This window comes from Patagioenas fasciata, chromosome 5 (assembly GCF_037038585.1).
Source record: "Patagioenas fasciata isolate bPatFas1 chromosome 5, bPatFas1.hap1, whole genome shotgun sequence".
Lineage (NCBI taxonomy): Eukaryota > Metazoa > Chordata > Aves > Columbiformes > Columbidae > Patagioenas > Patagioenas fasciata.
Window position 1 is genome coordinate 20,119,811 of NC_092524.1, and position 12,675 is coordinate 20,132,485.

At 36.1% G+C, this 12,675-nt stretch overlaps 1 protein-coding gene across 13 annotated transcripts in view; it reads left to right on the forward strand.

Annotated features, from left to right (window-relative positions):
- PPP6R3 (protein phosphatase 6 regulatory subunit 3) overlaps positions 1–12,000 on the forward strand; it is a 63,395-nt gene extending 51,395 nt beyond the window's left edge. For 5 of the 13 annotated variants that reach the window (XM_065838058.2, XM_065838056.2, XM_065838055.2 and 2 more), the window contains 7 exons: positions 310–428; positions 1,865–2,018; positions 2,984–3,090; positions 4,221–4,371; positions 6,534–6,551; positions 6,870–6,983; positions 10,532–12,000. In XM_065838058.2, coding sequence (XP_065694130.2) covers positions 310–428; positions 1,865–2,018; positions 2,984–3,090; positions 4,221–4,371; positions 6,534–6,551; positions 6,870–6,983; positions 10,532–10,583 — 715 coding nt within the window. In that variant the 3' untranslated portion in view covers positions 10,584–12,000. Of the gene's footprint in view, positions 1–309; positions 429–1,065; positions 1,190–1,864; positions 2,019–2,983; positions 3,091–4,220; positions 4,372–5,133; positions 6,481–6,533; positions 6,552–6,869; positions 6,984–7,383; positions 7,494–9,605; positions 9,728–10,531 lie in introns of those variants that run through there. The other 8 variants (XM_065838060.2, XM_065838064.2, XR_011739314.1 and 5 more) reach the window with 7 other exon arrangements.
- Positions 12,001–12,675: the final 675 nt, after the last annotated feature.

The window sequence follows — 12,675 nt, forward strand, 5'->3', positions numbered from 1 at the left end:
TTTGTGTGAAGAGACCAAATAGACCAACAATGTCAGTACATCTCTGATTCCTTAATTTCCTTTTCTGATCCTTTTTGCATAGCAGGAGTAAAACCAGTCTTTGTCTTTTACTTGCAAATGGGAGGGGGAAAAATAGATAACTTCTTTATGTGATCAAGTGAAAAACCTTAAACCTTGGGGTTTTGAGAGAGAAATCAGAGGAATACTAACAGCTAACAAATTATACCTCGGTTAATCTATCAGAAATGTTAATTCTGCCCAGTGTCTCATACTAAATGCAGAAGGTAAACTCTCTCTTTGTGTTTGAAGTTCGGGCAGTACAGACAGTGAAGAAAGTACAGATTCTGAAGAAGAGGATGGAACAAAACAAGACCTGTTTGAATCGCACACCAATACAGAGGACAAAATGGAAGTAGACTTAAGTGAACGTACGTAGCTTTTCTGCCAGCTGCATGGAATTGTAGGAAAGTCTTAGATATAGCAGTCTTGTTTTGTAGGAGTTTTCCTCATTTACCATTTTTATTTTAACTATCTTAAAGAAGTAGTCTTTCCCACTGTAAAGACTGCTTGCAACGGAGCCATGCAAATGCTGGAAGTTTCAGTTGCTTATGTGTCTTGAGTCTGGTTACTTTGTCTCTCTAAAATTTATGTTTCTGCTCTTCAAGAGGAAGGAAAGAAGGAAGAATCAGAAATGGAAGGATGAAACATAATAACTTATACATTTTGAATGCCTGCAAAACTAATAGGTTGTTAATCTCCAAATCTAAAATGTGGTTATTTTTACCTTTTAGACAAACTTTTCTTCTAACAACGCTCTTTTAAACAACTTCCCACAGAAGCCAAGTGGATTTGCATTGGTCTGGTTTCATGTGCGAATGAAAGATCTACATCAGTAGACTCTTACGTGGAAATTGGTTTAAAAGTTTTCACAATCAAGTCACAGTAGACTAAACTGGCTTTAGTTAAACTGACAATATCTGTAGGTAAAAGCCCAGTGTTTATCTAGGCTGTAAGGAATTAAATTAAAATAGAAGGAAAAGTTAAGGTTTTCTTTTCTTTTGTCAGATTGGTGTCGTTGGCATCTGTGTCTCAAACAAGTTTTGATCCATGTGGGTCTCCTCCCATATCTGCCTGGGTTGGAATTTCTAATTGCTAGTCAGAGCTTCCTTTTCAGCCTGTTTTTTTGTATGTAAGTGTTAATGAAAAACATGTTTCCCTTGGTTAGGTGAAGTATTTTGAATTGACCTATCCTAAATTAGATGCTGTTAAGTCACAGTTGCTCCAAAGTTTAAAATCCCAATAAATATTTTAAGTTGTAAAAAGGCTTAAACTTTTCTGAAAGTTAGCAGTAGTGTTAGTGCATGAGAAATTATTTAGAGATTGCGCATACATAAGTTGACATGCTCATTTCTTTGTTCAAGAAAACATGCTTAGGAAACTGAAAAAGGGATGAAAACTCTTTGCAGTGTTGGGATTTTTTTAAATTATTATTATTATTATAAAAACTTGTTATCATTTTCCAAACTAATGTTGATGCGAGTTTAAAAAATAAAGTGGAATTATACTCGTGATCTAGTATGTCTGGTGGTTTGTGGTTTTTTTTGGTTCTTCAGATAACTATTGTTTTTTAGCAGAATACTCTGTTAATGTTTTTAAAATTCTGCCGTACTAGCAAAATTTCCGTTTTAGGGAGTCTGCTTTTTAAAGAGTGTATAGAGGATTCTTTTTCATGTGCTTTAAAGTCTAGTTATGAATGCTGCTGCTCTTTTAGGAATGTATATATAGAGAACCAGTGTATTTGGCGTATGTGCACTCATGTTCTTTATTTAAATTTAAGTTCATTAACTTAGTGATGGTTTTTCAGCACCAAACTGGTCAGCTAACTTTGATGTACCCATGGAGACTGTGCATGGTGCCAATCTGGATTCTGTTGGGTCTGATGTGTGGAGTACAGAAGAACCTATGCCAGCAAAAGAAACTGGCTGGGCTTCCTTTTCAGAGTTCACATCGTCTTTGAGGTAAGAATGTTAGTGATTCAGGGCAAGTTCTTCACTACTAAATGTAATGACAGCTAGCATTTTTGGAGTGTCTCTAACCAAGCCTGCATTGGTGGAATACAAGGTGCTTAATGTCTGAAGGACTCCATGTTATTGCAGTATGTCTTTGTATGATCTGCCTAATCTCAGGCTTTTTGTAGGATGAGTGGATCCTGATGCATCATTGTTTTAGAGGGTTTTTAAATAATATTTGGGGCCTTTAATATTGGTCTTTGACCAGAATTTGCTCTGTGATTTTATTTGTTGTTGCTTTTTTTTTGTTAGTGTAGACTGAACTCAGTGAATGGTTGAACATGAATTGTTCAATGTAAAGGTCATAAAATGTCTTTAAAACATCTATGATGATTCTCTTTAATGGGTGTTATAAAACATCTGTGATGCTTAGGCTACACTTTCCTTTTTTGGCTTGAACTCTACATAAAAAATAACTGAATTCCTCTGTGTATTTCTGAGAAATATTTCAAGGGGCCAAATCTTGTCTTTTGAGTGCCTTCAGAATGAAAAACTGGCAGCTGTACTGTACATAGGATTAAGTAGTAAAATCACTTCCATAGGAGTCGATGCGGACTGCGTTGGCAGTTGCATCAGAGAACCATATTTCAAGTTGCAGAGTGCACTTAACGTCAGTTAAAGTGTTGGAAACACTATAAGGAGCCAGTGATATTTGTATGTCTTATTTACTAGGGACATGTCAACTACTACTTGTATTCAAACCAAATAAAACCATCACCAAACATATACTCAGTCAGCTCAGTTCTGATGGATTTTGCACTACTAAACTTCTGTTTAGCATGTCTTCCTAAGATTCCTACAAACAAACTTGCTGTCATTCAGTTTGGGTAGAGTTCTAGACCTCATAGTTTTGATATAGAACTAAAAATGCTATTCAAAAATGTTTCTAAAGTGCTTTTACTTTGTATTTGAAGCTCAAAAGATTCCTTAAGAAGTAATTCTCCTGTGGAAATGGAAACAAACACAGACCAAATTGATCCATTGAGTGCAAATCTAACTGCTCTTGCAACACAGCTAGAGAGTAAGTACACTGCATTTAGAAATGCAAACAGATTGATTTTAAGAGTTGTACCCAAAGAAAGATGTCCCTGAACTTTAAGATTTCCAGAGACCTCTTATCTGGCTCTGCCACTGTTCTGCCAGGTGATGAAAATGGCTTGTCAAAGAATTCCTGAACTATTTAAAATAGTTTCCTATTTAAAACAGGAGCCAGTGTTACTATTACCTGTAAAAAGCCAGTACATCATGAACAGAAAAGCACTACAAAGAATTTTCAGTGTGTTCTTTTAGAGCAGGGTTGTCAAACTCATTTTCACTGGGGCCCACATCAGCCTCACAATTGCCTTTGAGGGGCCAAATGTAATTTTAAGACAGCATAAATGTAACTACTCCTACACTTAGACAGTCCTAAAACTATATTTGGCCCTTTGAAGACAAGTGTGAGGTTGATGTGGCCCCTGGTAAAAATGAGTTTGACACCCCTGTTTTAGAGAATCCTCACCTGTGTCAGTACTTAGCTGGCTGAGCTAATACCGAGGAAGAGTATTTTGTCTGTGTGGCAATAGGCCAGTAGCCTCAACCTGTTCAAATTTCCCCTTTCTGCTCATTCCTTTCTAAGTGACCTTCACTATGCATGCATTAATTCTTTCTTCAATATGTATGAACTGGTTAAAGGCCAGATAATGTGCTAATTAGCTTTTTTTAGTGTATATTAACAGACAGAACAAAAAGCGCAGATGGGAAGTCCAGAGTGACTGGGCCTTCCAAAGGCTTGTATGTACTTGGAAACTTACTGTCAAATTTGTACTGTGTGGGCTTGTGTAATGAATTTGACTGTCAAGAAAAATAATACATCCCTATAATCCTACTGGTCTTGCTAAGGTAGAACTGTTGCAATAACTATTGTCAATCTAAATCACCAAGTGGCTTGTAAAGTGGAAAAAGTAGTTACAGAATATGACTTTTCCTTAAGCTGTCTGTAAGAAGTACTTATGCTCTATATATGTGTGTAGAAAGGTGACTTGCTCTGTAAGGATGAATTCAAGAAGTGCACAAACTCCAAAAATATCATACTGGTTATACTGGCTTGTATGCTTCTTAATGAAATAAAAACATAACCAGCCATGTACTAAATTACTTCTGTACATCTAGCCCCAGGAAGTGTTGCTATGGAGGCCAGTTCAGATGGAGAGGATGAGGGAGAAAATGCAGACAAGGTAACTGAAACAGTAATGAATGGCAGCATGAAGGAGACACTGAGCCTTACTGTAGATGCTAAAACTGAAACAGCTGTTTTCAAAAGGTGAGAGTACTTCCCATTGTTGTAAAATAAGCACTATTGATGGAACACTATTGTGTCATTGAAAAAAGTTATTTGCAAATGATAATTCTTGTGGCTTTAACTAAACCTTCTTACAAAGTTGTTGTTCTGAAATTTTACTTCCAGTTAGTTACTATGACATATTACTTTCCTTATCAAGCCTTAATTTCGGTACAAGATAAGTGGAAGACTGAATCAATAACTCTCAACTGTGATGCACACTATTGTGCATTTTTATGTATTTTTTGGTATTTTGGGGAGCGCTTTTATATGGTCTGCAGTCCTGTTGTGTTAGATGTTTACAGTCGGATTTCATTATCCGTGATGGTTTTACGCTTCTCCTTAAATTGCTTTAGTTCACAGGCGCTTTAAAGTTCTGTGACTTCTGATACTGGTGCAAAAACTAAAATGAAGAGGCGGTATGTGGTGACAGTTCCAACCCATCTTTGTGGAATTATCTGTTTGAGCTGTGGTATAAGCACTTCAGTTCTTGTAGTTAAAAGGACACAGAGGTGCACAGGGAGACAATATCATACCCTGTTTCCCTGAAAATAAGCCCTAGCATGATTTTTCAGGACTTTTGAGGACGCTCAAAATATAAACCCTACTGCAAAAATAAGGCCTAGTTACAGTTTATCTAAAAAAGTAAATTTAAATAGTGTCCAGGCATCTATACATGTGAAAAAGTAATAAGTTTTGGAGCAAAAATTAATATAAGACCCTGTCTTATTTTTGGGGAAACAGGGTAGAATCACCCAGGTCAGAAGAGACTTCAGAAGATTATCTGGTCCAGCCTTTAGTAGGAAGGGAAGCCCAGATGAGATTATCTAGCACTGTCCAATCACATCTTGAAAGCCTCTAACAATGGGGACTCTGAGATCTTGATTTGGAAAGGGGAGATGAAGAAAACTGTAGGAGAAGGCTGAAAGGTGAGGTCTTTAAATATGAACACTACTCTAATAAGAGGTATGTGGCCTCATACTGAGTCAACGCTCACGTGTCTTTTTATAAACTGACTTTTAAATGCCAAAACAACAAATGGGAGAGAAAAGTAATATTTCCTTTGGCACGAATATTTAAAACAATGCTGAAAAAAGTCTAGATTAAGAGACAATTAGAGTAGCAGGAGAAGGTCCTATTCTAGACTGTGTACCTGGCAAAGTGGATGCTTCCAGACCTAAGTTTTATATAGGTTTCTACCAATAGAAAATTGATCGTGTTGAAAGTTAATGTTGAGGGGAGGAGGAGCATCATAAGCCCAGTAGCTAATTGTTGAAAGCTACAAAGGACAATATGGTTCAGAAACTTAGTTCAAAATGGAGAATGAGAAGGGAAGAATGATAGCAGAGACTCCCCCTTTCTAAAAAATAAAAAGTGTTATACCAGTGCTGATGGTGATGGTGACAAGTATTTTATTTTGAACAAATATAAAGAGTATCAAAGCAAATGAGATGGGGAAATCAGGGGGAGGGAAACTGGATCTTGATGAGAGATTGCAATGCAAAAGACAATATTTGTATGGGCTCTGTAGATATAAGGAGGTATGGGAGGAAAGAGAAATTTGAATTCATTTAAATTTGAAGGAGGACTCTAAGAATAGGAAGAAAAATCAGCAGAGAGTGGCTTCAAAAATGTTCCCAACTTCTTGCATAAATAGATTTCTTGCCACGGAGGTGTAAGATTGTTTGTGTCTACTTTGGAGCTAACTTATAACTATCTTTTGCAGGTATATATGATCAAGCTTGTGTTTTAGTGCACTCATAATGGTATGGCTGAGGTGGGAGAGGGTGGAATAGAGAGGTAGAAAAGCTTTAATGTAGTGACAAAACACAGTTTGTGCTAGTGACTTTTGAGGCTGCCTAGTTACATGGTAATGTCTTATATAGTGTGAATGTACTGCTTTTTCAGAGGTTTTGTGTCCAAGAGGAAGTTCATGAGGTTGATTGGGTTACCATCTTAGTACTGCGTAATGCATAATACCATATCTCACTGTGGAGTTATTAGGGAGTTTAATAAAAATGGTGATGAGTTAATGATTCTGCTGATACATTTCATGGGTGGACTTCATCAATGCCAATTTCTGAGGGAATCTTGAATTTGTTTTATACTTTCTTCCTTCCATTTTTGCATACTTTTGGCTTCAGAGTGTTGAAATCCTATCGGTATGTATAGTAAAGGATCATGATGTGATTGTTACCACTTCAGGCATCACACACATTTATTTTTTCCTTTGATCTTATTTGTAATCACTGTCTTTTCAGCCCTTTTATGCAGTCAAGTTTTAATGAACATAAGCATTGGTGCATTATCAGGTGTTTGTAAGGTCTAGAGCCATGTGTTTGATCTTCATGTTGCAATCATAACTTAAAATCCATTTACATGTGAAATATGGATCTGTCTCTCAGTTCTCTTCTGTTGCATGAAATTTCCCTGTAAGTTAACTTAAAAATTAAATAGCTTTTTTACTGTTTTTTTTTAAGTGAGGAAGGAAAATTGTCTACCTCACAGGATGCTTCTTGTAAATATGTATTAGAAGAGGTTGTGGAAGAGGCTCCTTCAGCTCTGCAGCCTGCTAACAGCAGTCTGGAACAGAGGTAACTGCATTCAAGCATGCTTTCAATCCTCTAAATAGAAGTTTGCATGTTGTTCTAATAGAACTGCTCTAAAGAAATTAATGAATTCCTGTTAGTTATAAGCTCTGAATTTAGCTCAATCTACATGTCCTTGCATCTATTTTATAAAATTCTCACAAGTTATATTCTCTGTCAAAAATGTATTTGCCTTGTATTATTTCTCTTGCAGGGTGTTGTAAATATCCCCATTCTGTTTTGTGATATGTTACTGAGTTAGAACAGGGAATCAATAAACTTCTGAAAATGATGATTAAAAAAAAAAACATTAGGGAAATAAGTTTGACTTTGTCCTGAAAATTTACATAACTTAGAGCTACTTCTTTTTTTTTTTTTTTTTTCTTCCCTGTATTCTGTACTACAGAACATCTTGGGGGGAGTCCACTCATGCAGGTGTATGAAAAGGAAATGGTGCCTAAGGTCATGGTTGGTTGATTGTGAATCAGTTATTATTTGCACCCTTGTCTTCATCAGGTATTAATCTGAATATTTGCAGATTTTGTGAAGATTTTTCAAAGTACAAATAATTTTTTCAAATAAAACTTGCCTGAAACTTGGAACAATATGAACTGCTCAGCATTCTTATTGGAGGAACAAAAAGATGACGTTTTTCTTTGGCAGCTTGGCTACTAGTACAGTCTTGGAGAATACTAATTCAAGATACAGTTCTGAGGACCACCAACGAACAAAGCAAGCTGCTCTTGCATAGATTTGTTTCTCTTAAATTGTCAGGTAGTATGACTTTCTACAAAAAAAAGACATTTGACAGTATTTCTCATTTCATTTCCTAGTGAAGTACTTGCTTGGGTTCTTTTTTGCCTCCCAAGTTACAGTGCTATGGAAACGTACACAATGAACTCTTAAGCCTAGTATGGGTTCATCAAAATCAAATACACATAGGATGACATTAATCACCAAAGGTTAGACATGCTTAATGTAGATGTTTCATATCTTGAGCTAGTTTCTGTGCTTTAGTCAGATTGGGATTAATCTTTATCTTAAAAACCTAAAACAATGAAGAGCTTAATGTGAGTGAGAATATTTTTCACTCTTGAAGGCAGTATTCAGTGAAGACCTTGCTGTGGAACTTAGGTGTTCATAAGTACTTCAAAATTAATATCTAGGCAAGAGTTACTAGTTTCCTAGCAAAAGTAATGGCTTGTTGAACATCAGGTACAATCCCACAGGCTTGATTCTTGGTGTTAAGGTAAAGCTTAGTACACTGCTGTTTTCCTGTTTGAGATGGAATTCAGATATGTCTAGAGGAACTGTGCTGTCTCAAAGAAAACCCTTGTGAAAGGAAAATCTAAATGTGTATTGACTAAACCCTGAGTATTGCATAGGGTCTGCTCCTCTTCCTGCAGGGCAGGGCTTGGTGGGGGCAGAGCTGTGCATGATTCTTTCTTGTTGGGGAGCTGAAGGTGTTCTGAATGGGAGCTTGTTCTGAAGGAAGAGAGGATTTTTACTTAAACACAGTTCCAGGAGTCATTTTTGCCTTTCAGTATAAACAAGGGTATGACTCTACGAATCAGAATTTAGAATATATATACATATATATATACACACACGTATATATTTTCTGATTCTGTACTTAAATAGTTGTAATAATTTTAAAGGATGTTGTGTTTCTTCAAGAAATTTTAAACTATTATTAGAGAAAGAAATACTGTGAAAGAAGTAATTCACTTTTAAGAGTTTGTGGACACTTAGATATCTAGCTTTCTAGTGAGGACAAAATTGAAATGCTTTTGTAAGCAAAGATGTAGAGAAGTCTGCTGCGTGTTCTCATTATACTGTATGCAGACAAAGATGCAAGCATGTTTGACAAATTTAGATTCTGTTATTTAGACTTGTTTATGAGTATGTCTTACCTCTGTGGTACTGGATGTTACATGAAAACCCTACTACCTTTTCCTGTAAGCCAGAACTTTCTGCTCTGCATAAATTCCATAAATTCAATTGAGAAGTGGATTCTATTAAAACTCTGTATACTTAGTTAAAGTGGGAAATACAGAAACTGTCTTTCACAGCTGCTTCTTCATCTGGAGGTGATGTTTTTATCAAGACAGTATTTTTAATGCTGGGAAGAAGTAAGAATTGCGGGGAAGAAGTCTTTGGGAGCTAGGTGACTGACTGCCTTTTGAGTAAAGATGATTGGCTAAACCAACAGAGGGCTCTCAGAGCTAGCAAACTGTTGGATTGCCTTTGAGTTGCAGGAAATCTCAAGGAACTCCTTTCATTGAATCCAGCTGGCTTCACCGAAGTTCAGTACTTTCTCTAAAGGTGGCTGTCACAACAGATCCTCATATAAGCGCAGTATAAATATCAAGATAAACATAATTGTGCTTTTGGGGCTCCATGCATGTATGACTAGTGGGAGGAGTCCCCTAGGTAGGTCTTTGGCTGGTGGCCAGCAGTAGAAATATCTGCTAGCAGCTCTGTACTGTCATGGACTTACTGTGGACTGCAGACTTCCTATTCGTGCAGCACTTGGTTTTTACCTTCCAGGTTTCTCTAAAAAGTGTTTACTTTTGTATAGTGCTGTCTGTGTTTTGTCTAATGTGTACATATTTTTTTTTTAAAAAGTGTTTTTAGAACTTAGCAGCCAAATACTTAGCTAGGGGACTCCTGCTGGTCATGTGCATGTAGAGCACGGACCCAAGAGTGGCTTCTCTGTGATGTACACCATCAGAGAACAAGAGTTACAGGTAACTTTTTTCATGTGTAGTTCCAAATGGTATTTATATTCTTTAAGGGAATCCTCAAATACATTGACTAGACTTGCGCTGAATGGGAGTTTGTTGCTTGCAATTCTTAATGTTCTCATGTGCTACTGATTTGAGCACTTTGTGTTAGTCCAGAGCAACTGAGCCCACGTTTACACTAAACTTCTTATTTAGAAATGTATATACTGTTATTGTTTCAATTTTTGCAGGCTAGCTCCGTATTTTCCTCTATATTTCCTGAACTTTCCATGCTAATAGACTGACATTCCGAAGTATTTGTGAAATGGCAGTTTGTGGATTAGATTAGTAACTAAAGCAGTTTTTAAGACACTTGTTTTTTTTCTGTTGTGTCTTAGCTGCTTACTTTCAAATGCAACAACAGTACTCCTGGTATCACATTTTGCCTCACAGAATAAAATTTAGAGAAGTATCAGGATTGTGCTTTTTATTAGTGATTCTCCTGGGGAGATGTTGCATGTCCGGAGATCACTTAGTAGCTCAATTAATAAAGATTAAACGCTCTACAGTGGTGTGCTCAGTTAATTGAAGTGCTGTGCTTAATTAGGCAATAAGGACTCCAGAAATACTGGACTCCAGAAAATAAGTGGGATGAGCATGTTATTAGTTTGTGTTTCCTCTCTTCTACTGAGGGGTCATGCTACAAACAAACTGGGGGTGGTTTTTTGGGGGGTGGATTTTGCACCTACACAAACTTGTTTTGGACCCTTCTTGTTTCCTGTATACTTATCTCTCTCTCTCTTTTTTTTTTTTTTTTTGGCCTCTTAGGACTGATCAACACACCCATTTAGGAGAGGCATCTGTTAATGGCCCTGTATGATATGTGATGTCCCCTACCTTGGCTGAAGAAAATGAACTGATATCCAGGTGTTTGAGTGTTTCTTGAGGATTTCATCTAGACCCGGTTTAAGCCAGGCACTGCTGCACTAATTTTGCAAGGGATCAGGACCAGCAACATTTATATTCTAGGTTTTAAGACATTGTACAGAAATTCATAAGTGTAAAAATATTGCACATTGGGAAATACCAGTAATTTTTGCATATGTTTATATTGTATTGCTCTAAAAAGTGGGTGGCCTGTGAAATAAGATCCTGCTACCCATGTAATGATGGCAGTAGTGTTACTATAGTTAAAATTACTGTAAGAATAGTTTTATAAAAAAGTGAATACACAAATCTAATGTATTTGAGACACAACTATTTGACAATTAGTGTGACCAAAGTATTTAGCAGTTTTCATATGTTTTTTCACCTTGTAAAAGGAAAAGAAAAAAAGGGCAGTTTCAGAAGAAACAAATTCATATAAATGTTATTTTGGTTGCTTTAGATTGCAAAAAGTGATTTAAATAAGAATTTTTTTGTGTTCAACATTTTACCACAAATTTTTTAATTGGTAATTGTTTTCTGTGTTGTTTAAATAAATCAAAAATGTAAGTCTATTGGTAGAGATTTTAAGTATTTATTGCTATAACATAGTTGACAAATTGATGTTACTGTAAAGCCATATGTTCTGTTAAGTCTTGTTTGCTTGAAACAATACCTTACAGGTGAAACACTAGAATATTTGAAGTGCACATGGCTTGTTGTGTTTAAGTGATTCACCTGCCTTTTAACCCATTCACCAAGATTTAGTTTAATACCAAGCATTATACAGTGGAACATTTCAGAACAATCTCTGTATTTTAAAACGCTGTAATCCTTTTAGACAAGTAAATGAAATGCCCATGCTGCTAATGTAATTACAGTACATGTATTTTAAAAGTATATAGTGTTTTTAATACAGATTTTGGCAGCAGAGCATGTTACTTTCATTGTACTGATCTGTGTGAGGCTTTCATTTGTATGTTCTAAACCAGTTTTTTTTTTACAGCTGGTTTGTGTATATATATGTAGTGATAATGGAAACTAATTCTGTGTAATTTATAATTTTCTATGTCAGTGTAAAACTCCAACAACCTTCTTATACAAACAGAAGCAATATACTGTATATTGCCACATTTTCTGGTGAAAGTGTTAAAATACTTCACCTCCTGCACTTTCAGATGCAAATCCATATTTGTTTCTGTAATAGTTATATTCATTTATTTTTTACGTCATTGGTTTTCCTGACCAGTATTTAAAGCCAAAAGGATACTCTAAACAATGGTTAATGATTTATTTTAGAAGGCGTCCCAAGCAACGTGCCTAAAGGCTACATTGCATACAGAAATAAATAATTAAAAAAATCCCAAAACACATGTATAATGGCATTGTTGTTATTGCTTCCTTTCTTCCATTTTCTGCAGCAAATTTCAGTGGCACTTGTCACTGCAAATTGTTACAAACCAATCAGTCGTGCAAAAATTGAGGGGAAAAACACAATATTGTAGGCGGAATTGGTAACTTTTATTTGTACTTTATAAGTTATGGAACCCCAGACAATTTCTAAGTTGGTTCTTCTTCAGTTTAGAATTACTTCCAGATCAGCTTGACCAAAAATGTTATGTTAGCTTTAAGATTGGTGGCTGTCCTTTATTGCTTTCTGATCTGTTATTGAACAACCAGTTTTGGAAACAAAACTACTCATTTAAACACAGGAATTGCAATCTAAGTAGGAATTCCAAATCCAGGAGAGCAGTATGTTGGCTTACATAAGTTTGACACTTAAAAGAAATAAAACTCTTGTCCTTTCTAGTGGAGGTATTTGTCCCTTGCTAAGAATGAGCTACATAGGCATGAAAACTGAAGGAGATACTGGCATGAAATAAGGTGAAACTCTATTTTAGCCCTGTTGCCTGCAGTTCAGCAAAGTCCTCTGGTATGTTGTCCTTCCTTCTGTTAATGAGTTGTCATATCAGTCTGCTATCCAGTTCATACTGAGCTCAAAATTGAAAAGGCTTGCTTAGAGGTATTATCAGCTGAGTGGAGGGGTG